Genomic DNA, 14221 nt, shown 5'->3' with positions numbered 1-14221 from the left:
TACCTTTTTTTTGGGGGGGGGGGTGTCTTAATTAGCATACGGCTTGATAAAGAAGACGTGAACAATACAGGAAGATGCGGTTGACGGTTGGTAGACGGACAGTTTTGCCATTTATGTTTTCCCTGTTGTTAGCCGCTAGTAGCGTCTAGGTGAATATTCGTAACTGTCGCCTTCTGCTCTCTGGAGTCTCAAAGAAATGATGTTGGCGACCTCAAGACAGCTATTTGTGAGTATTAGAATGAGTAAAGAAATACACGTTTTGGGTTAAATTAAGTACCGTATGGACCTGTAATGCATACCGACTGCATGGAATGCATAGTTTTTGTGCGTGTACATTACATAATCGAAACCAAAATAGTGGTTCAACTACTCCAAAATAACCCTATTTTTAAAAGTACTGACACATAACTCCGTGGTTTGAAACAAATTGTTTAGGCTTGGGAGCTTAAAGCTTATTTTAATGCAAAATGCTGGGAAAATACAAATACAATTGCAAAGAATTGGATTTCAGTACAAATATATTGTTTTGGTAATTTGGATGAAGAGACAGACACCTATTATTGTTGTTTTAATTAGAAACTGGACTTTCAACATGACACCGTTCCTGGTGGACATGAAACTAATCAAAACAGGACAATAATTTAACTTCTTTAGAAATAGTTTATTTAGTGCATTTCTAGTTTGTCCACAGCAGGAACCAAAATATGAAGTATATCTGTGCTCCTGTTGGTTCACCAAAGTTCTGGTCCAACACCATTGGTCCACTCAGATTCTGGTGCAATACTATTGGTCCAGTAGTGTTCTAACACCATCACGTTGGTTCACTAGTGTTCTGGTATGAAACTATTGGCTCACTAGTGTTCTCTTTTGGCCCAGGAACATGTAAGACCAGAAAAAAGGACCCTCGGCATGCTGCTACTGAGCAGGGGTCCACAAGCTTCCATGCAACAACAAACAAACAAACAAACAGCAAGGGACAACAACGACAAACAGAAAGAGAAACAACAGCATTGCTTGTAAGAAGTAAGCATGGAAGCATATACAGTAAACCTTATTTTAACCTGCTAAAGCCCTCAGGAGGTTTGTCTGATATACAACAGATCTTAAAAAGGTAAAATCCCACCCCACCCCCAGATGCATGCGTGCGCACACACTCTCTCTCACACACACCTACTGCAAGCACAGTGTGTACTCAACCACACACACACAAGCGCACTTGCATGCAAACAAATGATCAGTCCTCATAAATGTACAAGGAATACATTTTTAAAAATATGACTTAACCCCATGAGCTCTGTGTAAACATAGCGTACCATAGAATAGATAATTAGACTTCCCCTCCTTCTTTCCTTTTGTCTCTGTAACTTTCTTGACTCTTCATAGCAATACCTTTAATACTGGGACTCTTTGGTTCTCTGTAACAGTCTGTTTATCTGACTGTGTGACTGACTGACTGACTGACTGACTCTCTTTTCCTTCTCTCCTTCCCTAATTCACTATGGGTATGATACAGCAGGAAGAGTAGTCAAGGGAAGAGATTCTTGGGTCCCGTCCCTCTGCACACCAGAGCAGCAGAGCCAGACGGATTGATTGTCCTTAATTTATTTACATCACAGTCAGTCACAGTGTGCTCCGTCAAGTGGAAGAACACATTCTGGTTCTCCTCCTCCTCCTCCTCCTATCCCTCACCAGCCGGCTGTATGTTGGCCTGAGATCTGTGTTTGTGTGTGTATGTGGACATGTGTTTGTGTCATATAAGTGTTTGTGTGTTTTGTTATGTGTGTGTGTGTGTGTGTGTGTGAGTGTTCGGGGGGTGGGGGTTGGGGGGGCTAGGATAAGTCATTGTTGCTAGTTGTCTTCCCTCCGCCGTTAAGTAGGGCCGAAGCGCTGCGACTCTTGGTGGGTGTGCCGCTGCCTGACCGTGAGAGTTCTGTCAGGTCGTGAAGGGAGGGCTCCCTGTACATGGCCACTGCAAACACACAAGAGGAGAATCTTAAATTAAATGTTTGTTAACACCGCTGCCAAGGAAGAGGTGTGATCATTGCTGTTTGTTTATCTATTGGCAGGGTTTTGTCATGAGGCCAATGAGGCTTAAACTTGATGGAGAGATGTTGCATGGGCCAAGGAAGAATCTGTTAAATTTTGTAATAGATCAATTGAACATAGTGAAAAATAGCATTTTATTCTTTTTTTTTTATATTGGGTCTGGTTGAGACCACCTTGGTGTAGCCATGTGCTCATCAATTACAATCCAATTCACACAGGTTGTATAATTACATTTATGTGAGATACTCCAACTCAGAAGCTCCATTACTTGAAGAAACTAGAGGGAACTCAGACAACGCATACTTCTGCCAAGGCAATATAAGTCTGAAGTCATCAGCCAAACCCAATGTGAAATAATGCCCTTTTTATCTATGTAAAGCTGTTTAAGCCCAAAATCTGATGGGCACTGACTAAAACTCCACTCCACCAAGTACGGAGAAAATCATCCACATAGTTTGTACATAATCCTGCTAAAACGCAAACAAAAACTAACAGCAGTGCTTCCTTGCAGTAAGTATAACAAAAGTAAACGATAAGTAAATGCCAGTCATATAAAATGTGCCAAAATATGAAGCTCTAAAAAAGTATGTATGTGTGTGTGTGTGTGTGTGTGTGTGTGTGTGTGTGTGTGTGTGTGTGTGTGTGTATATATATATATATATACATATATATATATAGAGAAATAAATAAATGTATATAGAAATAAGGCACAATACTGTTGTCATTGCACTTTATGCTTGGTCTTTATTTTATTTTTATCAATTTCAAATGTTTTACAGTATAATTATGTTATGTCTGATTTTACTTTTAGAGGAGAAAGTTTGAAAATAAAATATTTAAGATCTGATCGACTGATTTAGATATTTATAAAAGTTGCGTGACTGGTATAATATAAACCAAGTTCTGAAAATTATCAGTGACATTTCGGGCTCGGCAACTTGTGAAAAGTACCTTTTAAAACTTTGTGGCTTTTTTTTTTTTTTTTTTAAATAGTTGCAGATAATGAGAACAATGAGTGTGAACCAAAACACTAAAGATGCAGGAGAGAAAACCAAATCAATGAGATGAAAGTTTTGCATTAAAGCTCCCCAGAGTGGAGAGGTTCTTCAGAGTTTATAAATCATTTGTAAAATTGCCTGTAGGTTCATCACCACCACCAAACCCTCTCCTATCCAAGTAGTCATGTAGTCTGTTGTTAAATTGGAAAATTATGTACAAGTTTGTGCAAAAGATGGTACTTTAACTTTGTAATTGGATTTTTACCAAAGACGAGAAACAAATAAGGAAGAAGAAAACAATAAGAAGGGAATGGGTTTAAAGTAGAACCTCATAGCCAGGAACCATGATATAGACTAGGCAACATCTACATAATGGAAAAAACTGACACGTCATTTGAGATGGCAAGAATCACAGCTTGAAGAAAAGTGGGAGAGTTATTCAAATCACAAAACATCAATGCAGACAACTGAAAAGATGTAGCTGGTGAAAGTGAGAGAAGAGACCAATTATGGAAAATACAAACAACTACTTTTCCTTTGGTTTTTGGGTTTGGTTGTAACTGATTAACATGAAATGGCACTAAAATGTCATTTTTAGTGCAGCTCACCTTTGAGCGGTTTCGGTATGAAGTGTGCTGCAGCCTTGTTCTTCTTGACGTGGTTCCCCTTCATGATACCACCCTCCTTGTTGAGTCCAAGGTACCAGGCCCGGCCTGAGGCCTGCTGCCTGTACAGCATGGAGGAGTAGGTGACGTAGTAGTTCTCAAACACAGACTCCTTGAACTTACACTCGGGGGTAAAATGTTCCTGAGAAGAAAATGTGGCAAATATTGGAACGAATTGTGAGCGGAAGGAAGATAAGGAGGTGATTAAGTAGCAATAGAGAGGTGGGAGGCATTTATTAAAAGGTATGAAGTAGTAACGGCGACTCCATTAAAGGTGTTCATTCATTCTTCCGTAACAATCAGAGTGTTCATGCTTCACTTGATCCGCTCTTAGAATTATTATCTTGGCCAAGTCTCTGAGAACAAACTGCACCAACTTAGGACAGCTGACATTTGCATTTCCTTATTCCTGCATCTCCATAGCAACCGGCTACTCCCTTGAATACCAACCAGCCCACTGAGATAAAGATGGTGCCCAGGTTGCCGGGGGAAACGGAAAGATATAGAAAGAATGCTCTTTCTCTCTGTCATCCATTAATCTGGTATGAATTTTTATTTGGGCAGCTTTTATATATGTGCTCCCCCATCGCATCTTTTCTTAGTAAATCTTAAAATAGATTTAAACTGCTTTACGGGTATATATTTGAAAATACTGTGCAAGTAATATTAGATGAGAAGATGAAAAGGGAGATATCAGAGTTATGACTGATGCCAACACCCTCAGAGAAACAAGTCAAGGCCTCTAGGACTGGATATGATGGGCCAGATATGGTGGGGGGGGCCTGCACAGGCCTGCCAGAGTGGCTCTTATTACATTTTCTTTCCTCTGTCTCACTTTTAATCATCTGGTCTCACAGCCTCGCCTAGATTGCAGGAGGTACGTGTTATTTTTGTTGATTCTTTTTTGGTATTAAATCTACAGTACACCGCCCACCATCTCTGCTAAGTGAGGCACTTAATGCACTAGGCTGCAGCCAACGCTGGCCTGAGAAACTGCACGCACAGTGAGGATGTATGTGTATACCTAGTTGGGATAAGATATGAAAACAAATATAAATGGGCATGAAGTAATCCTCCTAACAGAGAACGACTGAGGAGAGATAAACAAAAGGAGGGTGCAGGATGATCTGAAATCAGTCTGGAGAAGCCAAGTATCAGTGGACTGATACGGGAGGCTCTGGCACTGGATTATAAAGGTTGCCGGCGATGGAGTCCTAACCTACCCTCTAGTTAGACTATTGATGTCATGATAGGATGATAATGACACTGAAAGCTGCTGCTTAATTAGAGTTTACAGTTGTTTATGGTATGTGGTGATGATGATGATGTGTGTGGTGACCTACAGAGGTGTAGAGGAAGCCTTCGTTGTTCATCGCCAGGTAAAGTTTGGTTTGGACGCCCTGGATGGCCACCACACGAAGCCCCACTGGGATTAGGTTGAACACAGCTACATGTGCACAAAAATACACACAGTAAACACACACACACAACAAACAAGCAGGGAGCACAGAAGGAGAACGAGAGAGAAATCCTCATCAATATCAATGTAGCCTCCGGGATGATGACATGTCCATTTTAGCGCACACAAGTTATTTTACAAGGTCGGTCAGGCGCCAAGGCTACCGTGTTACACTAATGATTTAGTAGCTGCTGTTAACAGGGGGGATAAAAAGGTTAAGAATGGCACTCAGCAAAACTGCTACTTACTTAGTAGTGTGAGGACATGTTTCAGTAGAAAAAGCTTTAATGTTATGAACCTTTTTTGGATTAGTCATTTTAAAGTGACTCAAAGGTAACACCTCATAATCGCATGTCATAAAACCCCGACATGTCATTTTTAAGAGTTACATCTGAGAAAAGCTGCAGTTTATTGTATCTAACAAATTGGATGGAAAGAATGTTATGTAAAATTTTCTTTGAAACAGAATATTTCTTTTAAGATATGCAATTGATTCTCAGAATATAGCAAATGAATATTTGATCACAGTTGAAGGTACTTTGACTATGGCAGCACTAGTCATAAACTTAAGCCTCTTAAGCTGTGGAGCTCAACATTGACTGACCACTTTCAGAGCAACTCTAGTGAATTTACCATTTGGTCTCTCCATCGATATTCTAGCAAATCCCATTATAAAATGGTTTAAGTCCTGTAACCAATCAAACCAGCAAGAAAGGGAATTATGGCCATGAATATCAGATTGAAAAAGATAATAAGGAAATTCATTTTTAACCAACTGACCATTTCTCACTTACGTCAATCAATTATAATGTCAAAATATTCTACATTTCTCAAATATTTTCCATGGTAACGGCATGCTGCAAGGGTCGGAGATGTCAATGTTGAGACTTAATAGGATTATGGGTGGGACAGTAATTCTCACTGAAATCGCTATACAAAACTGAGGCTTCTGCAAGAGCGAATACTGTCATTTCACAACCTGCTCACTCATGGTTAGTCAACCGTGGATGGTTACTGCCTTGTACCTAATAATCAAGTCCTCCATGGGGACTATGAAGGGCATTTTCACTACTAGAACCTCACTGTTGAGCTATACTTTGAATTATTAACACTTTTTTCCACACTCTTGATTTGATATAATATTAAAGTACCGACTGTCAGGTTTAGTTTTAGCATTTTCGATGTGCACAAACAACCTCTGCGGTGGCAACACTATGCGGATGGTTTTAGGGATTTTATCGGTCAATATTGCCTTGTCTCACATCAGCCTACTGGCAAATGAGACAGCCCTCAAAGATGGCAGTGGCCAATGCTCAAGACTTTAAGATATATGAAAGTTGTTGTTGTTGTTTTTAACTCTGCCACAAAGATCAGCCATGTGAACGCAAACAAAAAAGATCCATCAAGGTTTTAATGATCATTTCAAACATTGTTTAGGCTCTGAATTCATCCCTGGTTGATTTAAATATTTGTCAAAAATTATACGACACAACTCATAATAATGATCTGATTTTTTTCTTGTGGTTGGCACGACTATTTTTTTCCCCCTCAGCAAACAGTAAGCTGCACATAATTACTGCAGTCAGTTTGATGAGTTAGGACCATGTTTAATTACAGTCATTGAGCCCAGCATGTTCTTTATAATGACTGTGGTTATATAGAAGATACATCGATTATCCATTCAGACCCTCGTCCTTGTCTTCATACACGGCAGCAGCTGGTGGCCCGAGACGTAGCAGAGATTGATGTGCCATACTGGCAACACCAAATGTGCACGAGAGGGAGAGTGATTGCCGTCTGAGTCACAACAACAGAATTGAATTAACCTTATCAATCAAACATTGCAGGCTCTGTGTGTGTGTGTGTGTGTGTGTGTGTGTGTGTGTGAGTGAGTGAGTGAGTGAGTGAGAGAGAGAGAGAGCGTGAAAAAGAAGGGGTAAATTTGTTTCAGGTCCAGTTCAGCCTCATGTGAAAAGCTTCCAGGGACATGGACACCGAACTGTATGTTCTGTGGATACACAGTATAATCAATTCTGACTTTAAATGGAAAATGTTGAACACAGATAACAGACCTTGTAACATTTGGTGGAAAAACATCTGCCAGTTTACTAATTCAATTCCAGCTACATGTTCCCACTTCATCCGGATTTCCTCAGGGGGAGGCTTGTCTTCAAATTGAATCTATACTGGTTTTGGTTGATAACTTCAGTCCACATTCAGGATGGAAATGTGCCCTCTGAGAGCTGGACCTGTTTTAAATGGCTCTGAAACTTGAAGTAATAGAAGAACTTGACATGTGAGAGTACTCTAATGTACAGTAGTAATTAGTGTTGATCTCTTTTATAAACTCTAAATATCCCATAGGTGCTGCACATTCAACCTGTTGAAATGCTGCTGCTCGTGTCCAGTTTATTTCCTTGATAACAGATCAGAAGATTGTAGGAATTTTTCAGAACTTACACATTCAAAATAGGAGAAAATTTAAGACGACCAGTCAATATTGGAAATGCCATTATGACCATTATTCTTGTTTTTATGTCCTGAGGCCTGAGGGAGACTCACCATAGGTGCTGTCTTCATCCTTAGTTCCATCGATGGTGCCGTCAGGCTGCATCTGCAGCTGGAAGCCCTGGCGACTGGATAGCCTGGTCACAATGCCCTTTAACTGGGGCTCTAAAGAGAGGAGAGGAGACATTAGCTGCCTTCATTCCTCATCACAGTCATGTGATCACATGTATCACATCCAGCAGTCTTCAGAAAGCCGGAAGTGTCAGAGGAGGAGCTGTTTATACTTCACTGGGCCTTCAGGGCCTAACGTTGTTCTGTACCCTGGCACATTATGGCTCAAACTGAAATTTAAAGAATAACTGACAGATGTAGCATGAAGGAGAGAATGGCCCCTGCTCCTCTCGCTCCAGGGTCCAGGTTTCTGAGACCTCCATCAGACTGATGCTGCTGCAACACTTTGCTGTGGGACAATACAAAGTTATATACATGTGATATTGGTGATGTCATGCAATCTGGATTCACTGCTACAAGAAAACTGTCCTCAGGGTGACCAATGATGAAGTGATGGGAGAAAATGGTGTTAGTTGATGGTGATGGTGATGGTGAAGATGGCTGAGGTGTTGGTGGTGCAACCCGACTTTCCTCTCCCCTCCCTCAGACCTGGTGGTCGCCTTCTCTTCCGTTTCTTCCTCGATCCAAACAATTTGACACGCGAGAACACGTTCAACTTGCTCGGCTTGTCGTTTGCGCCTTTGCTGTTGCTCGGGCTTCCGCTGCCGCGGCACGCGTTCGCCTTCTCCCGCTCCCTCGCCTGCCGCTTCTGTCGGATCAGGGAGCTGGCGATAGCCGCTGCCCGAGACATGTTACCCCGGTGTGGTGAGACAAGGCTGTGCGTCCCGGTTGGAGGGAAAGGTTCGCAATGTAAAGCGGCCGAGGTGTGTGTGCTGCGGGGACTGGGGACGGGGTCTACACCACCCACGGCTCAGTTCGCATCACACACCGGCCGCTGCAGTCTCGCAGATATCCGTGATTTGAAAAAGCGGCCAGAATTCTCCATCGGTGCGTCCGGACGCGTCATAGAAGTGGTTAAACAAATCCTGTAATCTGAGAGAGCTGACAGCCTTACATCCCCTCCCTCCCTGGGGGTCTGAGGGGCCAAAGCTGATTGCCTCTCAGGTGATTCCTCTGACTGCTCCGACAAAGAGAAGACCGAGTGCGTGCTGATCTAGTCCGGGTCCAAGTGGCGAATCAACAGCTTATAAACTGGTGCGAACCACACCGGGGCTTGATGTTGGTGATCACTGCAGCTGCTGCCTCTCCTGCCGCTGCCGCTCTGCGCCGCTCCCCCGGTGAGCCTCCGATCCTCTCCTCGCCGTCCGTGACAGAAATGCAGGAAGAGAAATGTTTGTCAATGAAAGAGCTCGGGTCTGCTTCAGTGGGAAGGGGATCATGATGCAGCCGTGCCGTTCATAAAACTGCTGCAGCCCTGCCCGCCCCGAGGAGGAAGAAGAAGAGCGAGGATTGTGGGAGTGGAGGGGTGTTGAGGGGGGTGTGTGTGTGTGTGTGTGTGTGTGTGTGTGTGTGTGTGTGTGTGTGTGTGTGTTTGTGTGTGTGACGATGATGGGGGACCAGCTCAATCTCATAGGGCACCTGTAGCCCTGAACCCCACGTGGCATGGTATTTACATGTTAACTGAATGTGTTGGGGAGGAGGAGGTGGGGTGGTATGTATGAGGGGGAGGAGTGGAGAAAATAAAAGGGGAAGGGGGTGGATGAATAAGTGGAGGAATAATGGAAAAGGAGGGGTGGAAGAGAGAAAATTAGAGATTGAGTGTGTGTGTGTGTGTGAGAGAGAAAAAAGCTACAAATGAAATGTGAAGAGATTGATGAATGCAAGAGTGACAGACATATATGAGGATGAGGAAGTTAGAGGATGAAGTGAAGGGGGGATGGCAGAAGAGAGAGAGAGGCCTATTAGAGAAAGTGAAGAAAGAGAGGGAGGGAGAAAGGAGGGGCTCTCATCTTATTTTGGTGCAGAGGTTCACCACCACTGAAAGGCTGCAGCGTGCGAGGGAGAGAGAAAGAGAGAGAGAGAGCTCAATTCCAAGATGTTCTCTTTACATGAGCACCAGAGCCGAGACATAATCAACCACCTCATGCATGTCGGCGGGCCGCAGGCAGCCCCCACAGGGAGCCAGATGCACAGCTGTTATCCCAAGATACAACTGCAATGGCGCATGGCAACTGCAACTCCAACTGGCGTGAAGGAAGATGAGGCGGCGGACAAAGAGCCTCACAGAAGAGCTCAACCTGTGACACCAGGCGCCGCGCAGCAGGCAGAGCCGGTGCATGCTGGTCTCCAGTGGAAAGGGTAGTGGAAATCGATGAGTGGAGAATGAGAGGATGTGGTGAGCAGTGAATTACTAGACTGAAAAGGAGCCAAAAGTCAGTCAGCCGTGGTCCAGCGTGAGGACCAGCCAATGGGAGGAGGAGGAGAGGGTGATGGACTGAGGTCAGGACCCGGTCATTCAAATGGAGCCTGGAGCCTGTCCTTGACTGAGTTACACCTTTGGCCTACAGTTTAGGTAAGAGTCTCATAAATATGTCACAGGTAAATCCTCGTTCCTCAAGAAGAGTTCATAAGCAACATGAAATGAAGTGACTAAAAGTGAGGTCTAGCTCCTCATGTTTCCCCACTTTCATATCCCCACTGCTCTCTAAAGAACTAGAGATGCTGCAATCCACATTTCAAGTTCTGCTCCAGCTCTAATACTGACAATACTGATTCTGCTACGAGAGTTTCTTTTTTCTTCAGTATTATCACTATTGTTGGCATTATGTTCAAGGTTATATCATCAAGTTGTGGAAAACTATACAGCGCTTGTTATTAAAAGAGCAAAAAAAATTTTTTTGAAATGCATTAAATCTAAATGTATTCCAGAACCTCTTCTTTCAACTTTTGATTGGCACCATCATTCTGATATCAGATGTGTGTACTGGAAATCGATTCCTCTATTCCCAAGTGGATATCCCTGCGCCTCTAAAACAAACACTACACAAATGGTGGCTAAATGGCATCTAACTTGTCAAGCCGCAGGGTAAATAATCCTGAGGTGTCTCAGTAATATTGCACATTAATAACCTTTGAACATATTAAAGCAAGACAATATTTATCTTAATGGAAAGATCACCCAACCAGCTCCTAAATGAGCTGAACAACAGAGGAAAGAATGTCCTGGACTTTAAAAGAAAAATAATCAAATCGTTGAATAGCCTTGATTAAACACTGAGTATTTAATTAGGTTATGTGTTGTTTAATGTGATATATTGTTGTCTTTAGATGAGCTTCTTTGAGCCTGTATGGTTTCTGGTTGTTTGGAGCTCAGCTGCATCCCCTACAGGCACTTTAAGACCTTGACTCAGAGGTTTGGGAAGACTGAACTAATGATGAGAAAAAAGTGCAGCATATTTACAGCAAATACCCCGACACATGAGAGCCTGCGCGTGTCTGAGTTTGTGTGTGTGTGTGTGTGTGTGTGTGTGTGTGTGTGTGTGTGTGATTCTGCCCAGGAATTCCTCTCTGCTTATCAGCTTCCCACCATAAACCCAGCAGCAGTTAAACACAACAACAAGCAACCCAGGCCTTTAGGAAGTAGACTATAACACTGGAATGAGTGTATCCAGTATATTTTTGGGAATTTTTTGATAATTTTTTTTGTTATATGCCATAAAAATCTCCCCTGCATGGATTTTGAGTGTTAAGAGCATTGGTTGTGTGTATAAACTCATAAGCTATTAAAAGAAAAACACACTTTGTAGCCAAAAGCCCTGTTCAGCCACATCTAGCCTAATATTTAAAAAGTTGGATTTCAGAGGACACACTTAGTGGACAGCCTTTATACAAGGTCCATTTTTAATATTCTGAAGATTGATTCAACAGGAATTTCAAGCTGAAATAACAAAGCTATCACCTCCAAATATACTAGGCAGTATTTAAAACAGCTATGGATAAAGTGATGTTAAGAGTAGGAGGTTAAGTCCCGAACTGAGGCGGTCGAGAGGAAGGGTGCGCCTGCAGCTGTCTTCAGCACCATGGACAGCGCTCCTGGATTTCCTTTAGTTTTAACACTTTTTTATTTAAAACCTCAAAATCATGTCGTTACTTCAAAAAGGAATTAACTATATGAAAAATAACACACGTAAAGACCAAAAATAGCCATGTCCATAAATGTTTTGGTGTGTTATTGCAGTGCCCCCTTAACTTAATTCTATCAGTTTCCCAAAGTACTTAAATATATTACATGCAGAGTTTAGAAGTTATGCTGGCATCCCTATTATCCTTCTTTAAGCTGTTTTTATCTCACAGGCCAAGTCAAATCTCCATTTTATCCTCCTCTGGTCCTACCTGAGGTTGATCGGCGGAGAGGGAAACTCATGCTGCGCCCATGGAGCTCTGGAGCTTTGTGCTCATGACTTGTCGCACTTCCTGTTATGCGCTGCTCCTCCACAAAACAGGAGGAATTACCGAAGTTCAACCCAGACAAGTCTCCACGGCATTGGATCCATTAGGCTGCGCACACGGCGTTGACGGGAGATCATTACAGAACATTAGAGGCCATTAAGCCGTTGGAACTGGTCATTAATGATTCATCTCGAGGCCCCGCTGATCTGGCACAATAAGACCAGGAGGGAGCCAGGAGGCTGCTCCCAAATCCAAGGATCTATCGAGGAAGCGTGTTTATCAGTGGGCAGTCTGTGAGTGAGTGCGGGGAACTTTCAGGGACAACACTGTAACTGTGAGGACTTTCTATTGGCTGCCCGTTTCCCTCTCACTCGTCCACCTCTTAATCCAAAAACTGAAATGTAAGAGCCACAACTGAAGACTTTTGTGAGGTTTTTTTTTTTTTCTATCTAAGTTAAGATCAATGTGACAACTGTGTCAGTCTCTATAGTCTTAAACAATTTTAATTCATTCAAGTGGGAATGTTATCTTAATTCATCCACCGATGAATACAGTGGGAATGTCTCGTGCTGTCATTCACTGAGAAGATATTTCTTCCCATTAATGTAAAAAACCAAACCAACCTGACACCAAAACGACCTAAAAAATTCAATACAAACCAAACCATGGTATTGTTGAACCGTTCCATTCATTGAGAAAAGGTGGGTTTTTCTAGAGTGATCTAAAAATGTTAAATGTCTTTTGCAAATGTCAAGACTTGAATCCAATCAGAACTCTATTTGTGGGATTTCTCCATAACATACTTAATATAACGGTTGGTCATTAATTGGTTAATGGAGTTGGTGCTACAGCATTAAGCTTCTTGACAAAATGTTCAGTTTCATTCCTTATGCTCTAAAACCTATTATTATTATTATGTTATTTGAATAAGTGGTGATGCGATTTTGTTTCCTTTTCCAATAAAAAAAACGAACTACAAAGTCACCTCAGCCTGCTCAACTTAAACGATCACGCCAAGTGTTTGAGAACTACACTCATTTGCCAGCCTCCCTCTTGAGTCAAACAAGTGGATATGCTGCTCTCTGTTTGTGCTGTAGGGCGTTGAGACCAACATAGACCTGATGACTGCTAGTTAGCTTAGCATAATGAGTGGTAGAGAATGGGAAGTTTTAGCTTATCTTTGTCAAAAGCCATCAAATGGATCAGGTTCAGAATCTTGGTTTGTACAGAAGTTACCTTCCTCATCCTCTCTTACACAGGAAGCTATGATTTGGTGCAGCACTCACTCTTCCATTCGTCGACAAACAATTTGTTTTGTTGTCTGATGAGTTGAGGTGCTGCATCAAACCACTGCTCCAGGTCAGGAAGGTAGTCCTGACTACATGCAACATACAGCCGTAGTTAGACAAACTTCTCAGTGAGAAGTGTAATTGATGAGCTTTGACCGCGCTAAGCTAATGGTCAGCTGGTCTTTGAAGGGTATGTATCTTCTTGTTTGACTCTGACGAGGATGGCAAACATGTATGTTTCCCAAACACTCAGTGTGCTCATTTGTTGTCACGCATAGGATTTCATTTCATTAAATGAAATTTGATGGGCAGAAAATACATGGAGCCTCGAGATGGAATATTCCACTCAGTGTAAACATCAGATAATAATACTGACAAAGAGGATTTTAACAACTTTAAAGCTTCAGGGGATTAAAGAGAAGAACGAGCAGTTAAGCGCCAGATCATACACACATTTATCTTTCAAAAGGAAAGTGAGGCTAAACAAAATCTGTTTCTTTCAAAGGAAACACATAAAGAGACACTTAATGGCTTTGCATGTATTACATCTCCTCAATGCAGGCCATCATAGCACATTATACAGTAACCACACTGAGAGAAACCCAGCTTACACACCGACTACTGCATAGCCATTGTCCGCCCATTACGTTGTTGTGCTTCCTGTGAAGCAGAGTGTTAAAACACAGCAGCGTCTGTATTACTGGGACAGTTCATCACAAAGTATCACAGATTACATTCACTGGGAATAGTGCAGTAGGAGTCTGTAAAACCTGCAGAAGATGAGGGAGCAAAGTC

At 42.3% G+C, this 14221-nt stretch overlaps 2 protein-coding genes across 4 annotated transcripts in view; one reads left to right on the top strand and one right to left on the bottom strand.

Moving 5' to 3' along the window:
• Positions 1–44: 44 nt before the first annotated feature.
• The window catches only part of f9b (coagulation factor IXb), a 26984-nt gene continuing 12807 nt past the window's right edge, over positions 45–14221 (top strand). The window contains exons 1-2 of the mRNA XM_086226829.1: positions 45–226; positions 877–1023. The gene's annotated coding sequence lies outside the window, so the exon portion shown is untranslated. The remainder of the gene's footprint in view (positions 227–876; positions 1024–14221) is intronic.
• fgf13b (fibroblast growth factor 13b) overlaps positions 441–14221 on the bottom strand; it is a 17405-nt gene continuing 3624 nt past the window's right edge. The window contains exons 1-5 of one of the 3 annotated variants that reach the window (XM_086226833.1): positions 12081–12132; positions 7731–7841; positions 5053–5156; positions 3653–3851; positions 441–1969 (exon numbers count right to left, since the gene is read on the bottom strand). In XM_086226833.1, the coding sequence (XP_086082959.1) occupies positions 1830–1969; positions 3653–3851; positions 5053–5156; positions 7731–7841; positions 12081–12111 (585 nt within the window). In that variant the 5' untranslated portion in view covers positions 12112–12132 and the 3' untranslated portion in view covers positions 441–1829. Of the gene's footprint in view, positions 1970–3652; positions 3852–5052; positions 5157–7730; positions 7842–8336; positions 9686–12080; positions 12133–14221 lie in introns of those variants that run through there. The other 2 variants (XM_086226830.1, XM_086226831.1) reach the window with 2 other exon arrangements.

Source organism: Aulostomus chinensis, chromosome 15 (genome assembly GCF_037954235.1).
Source record: "Aulostomus chinensis isolate RoL2024-O1b breed Wild chromosome 15, RoL_Achi_v1.0, whole genome shotgun sequence".
NCBI classification, from domain to species: Eukaryota; Metazoa; Chordata; class Actinopteri; order Syngnathiformes; family Aulostomidae; genus Aulostomus; species Aulostomus chinensis.
The sequence above is the reverse complement of the archived record's forward strand: the minus strand, read 5'-3'. Positions and strand labels throughout refer to the sequence as shown.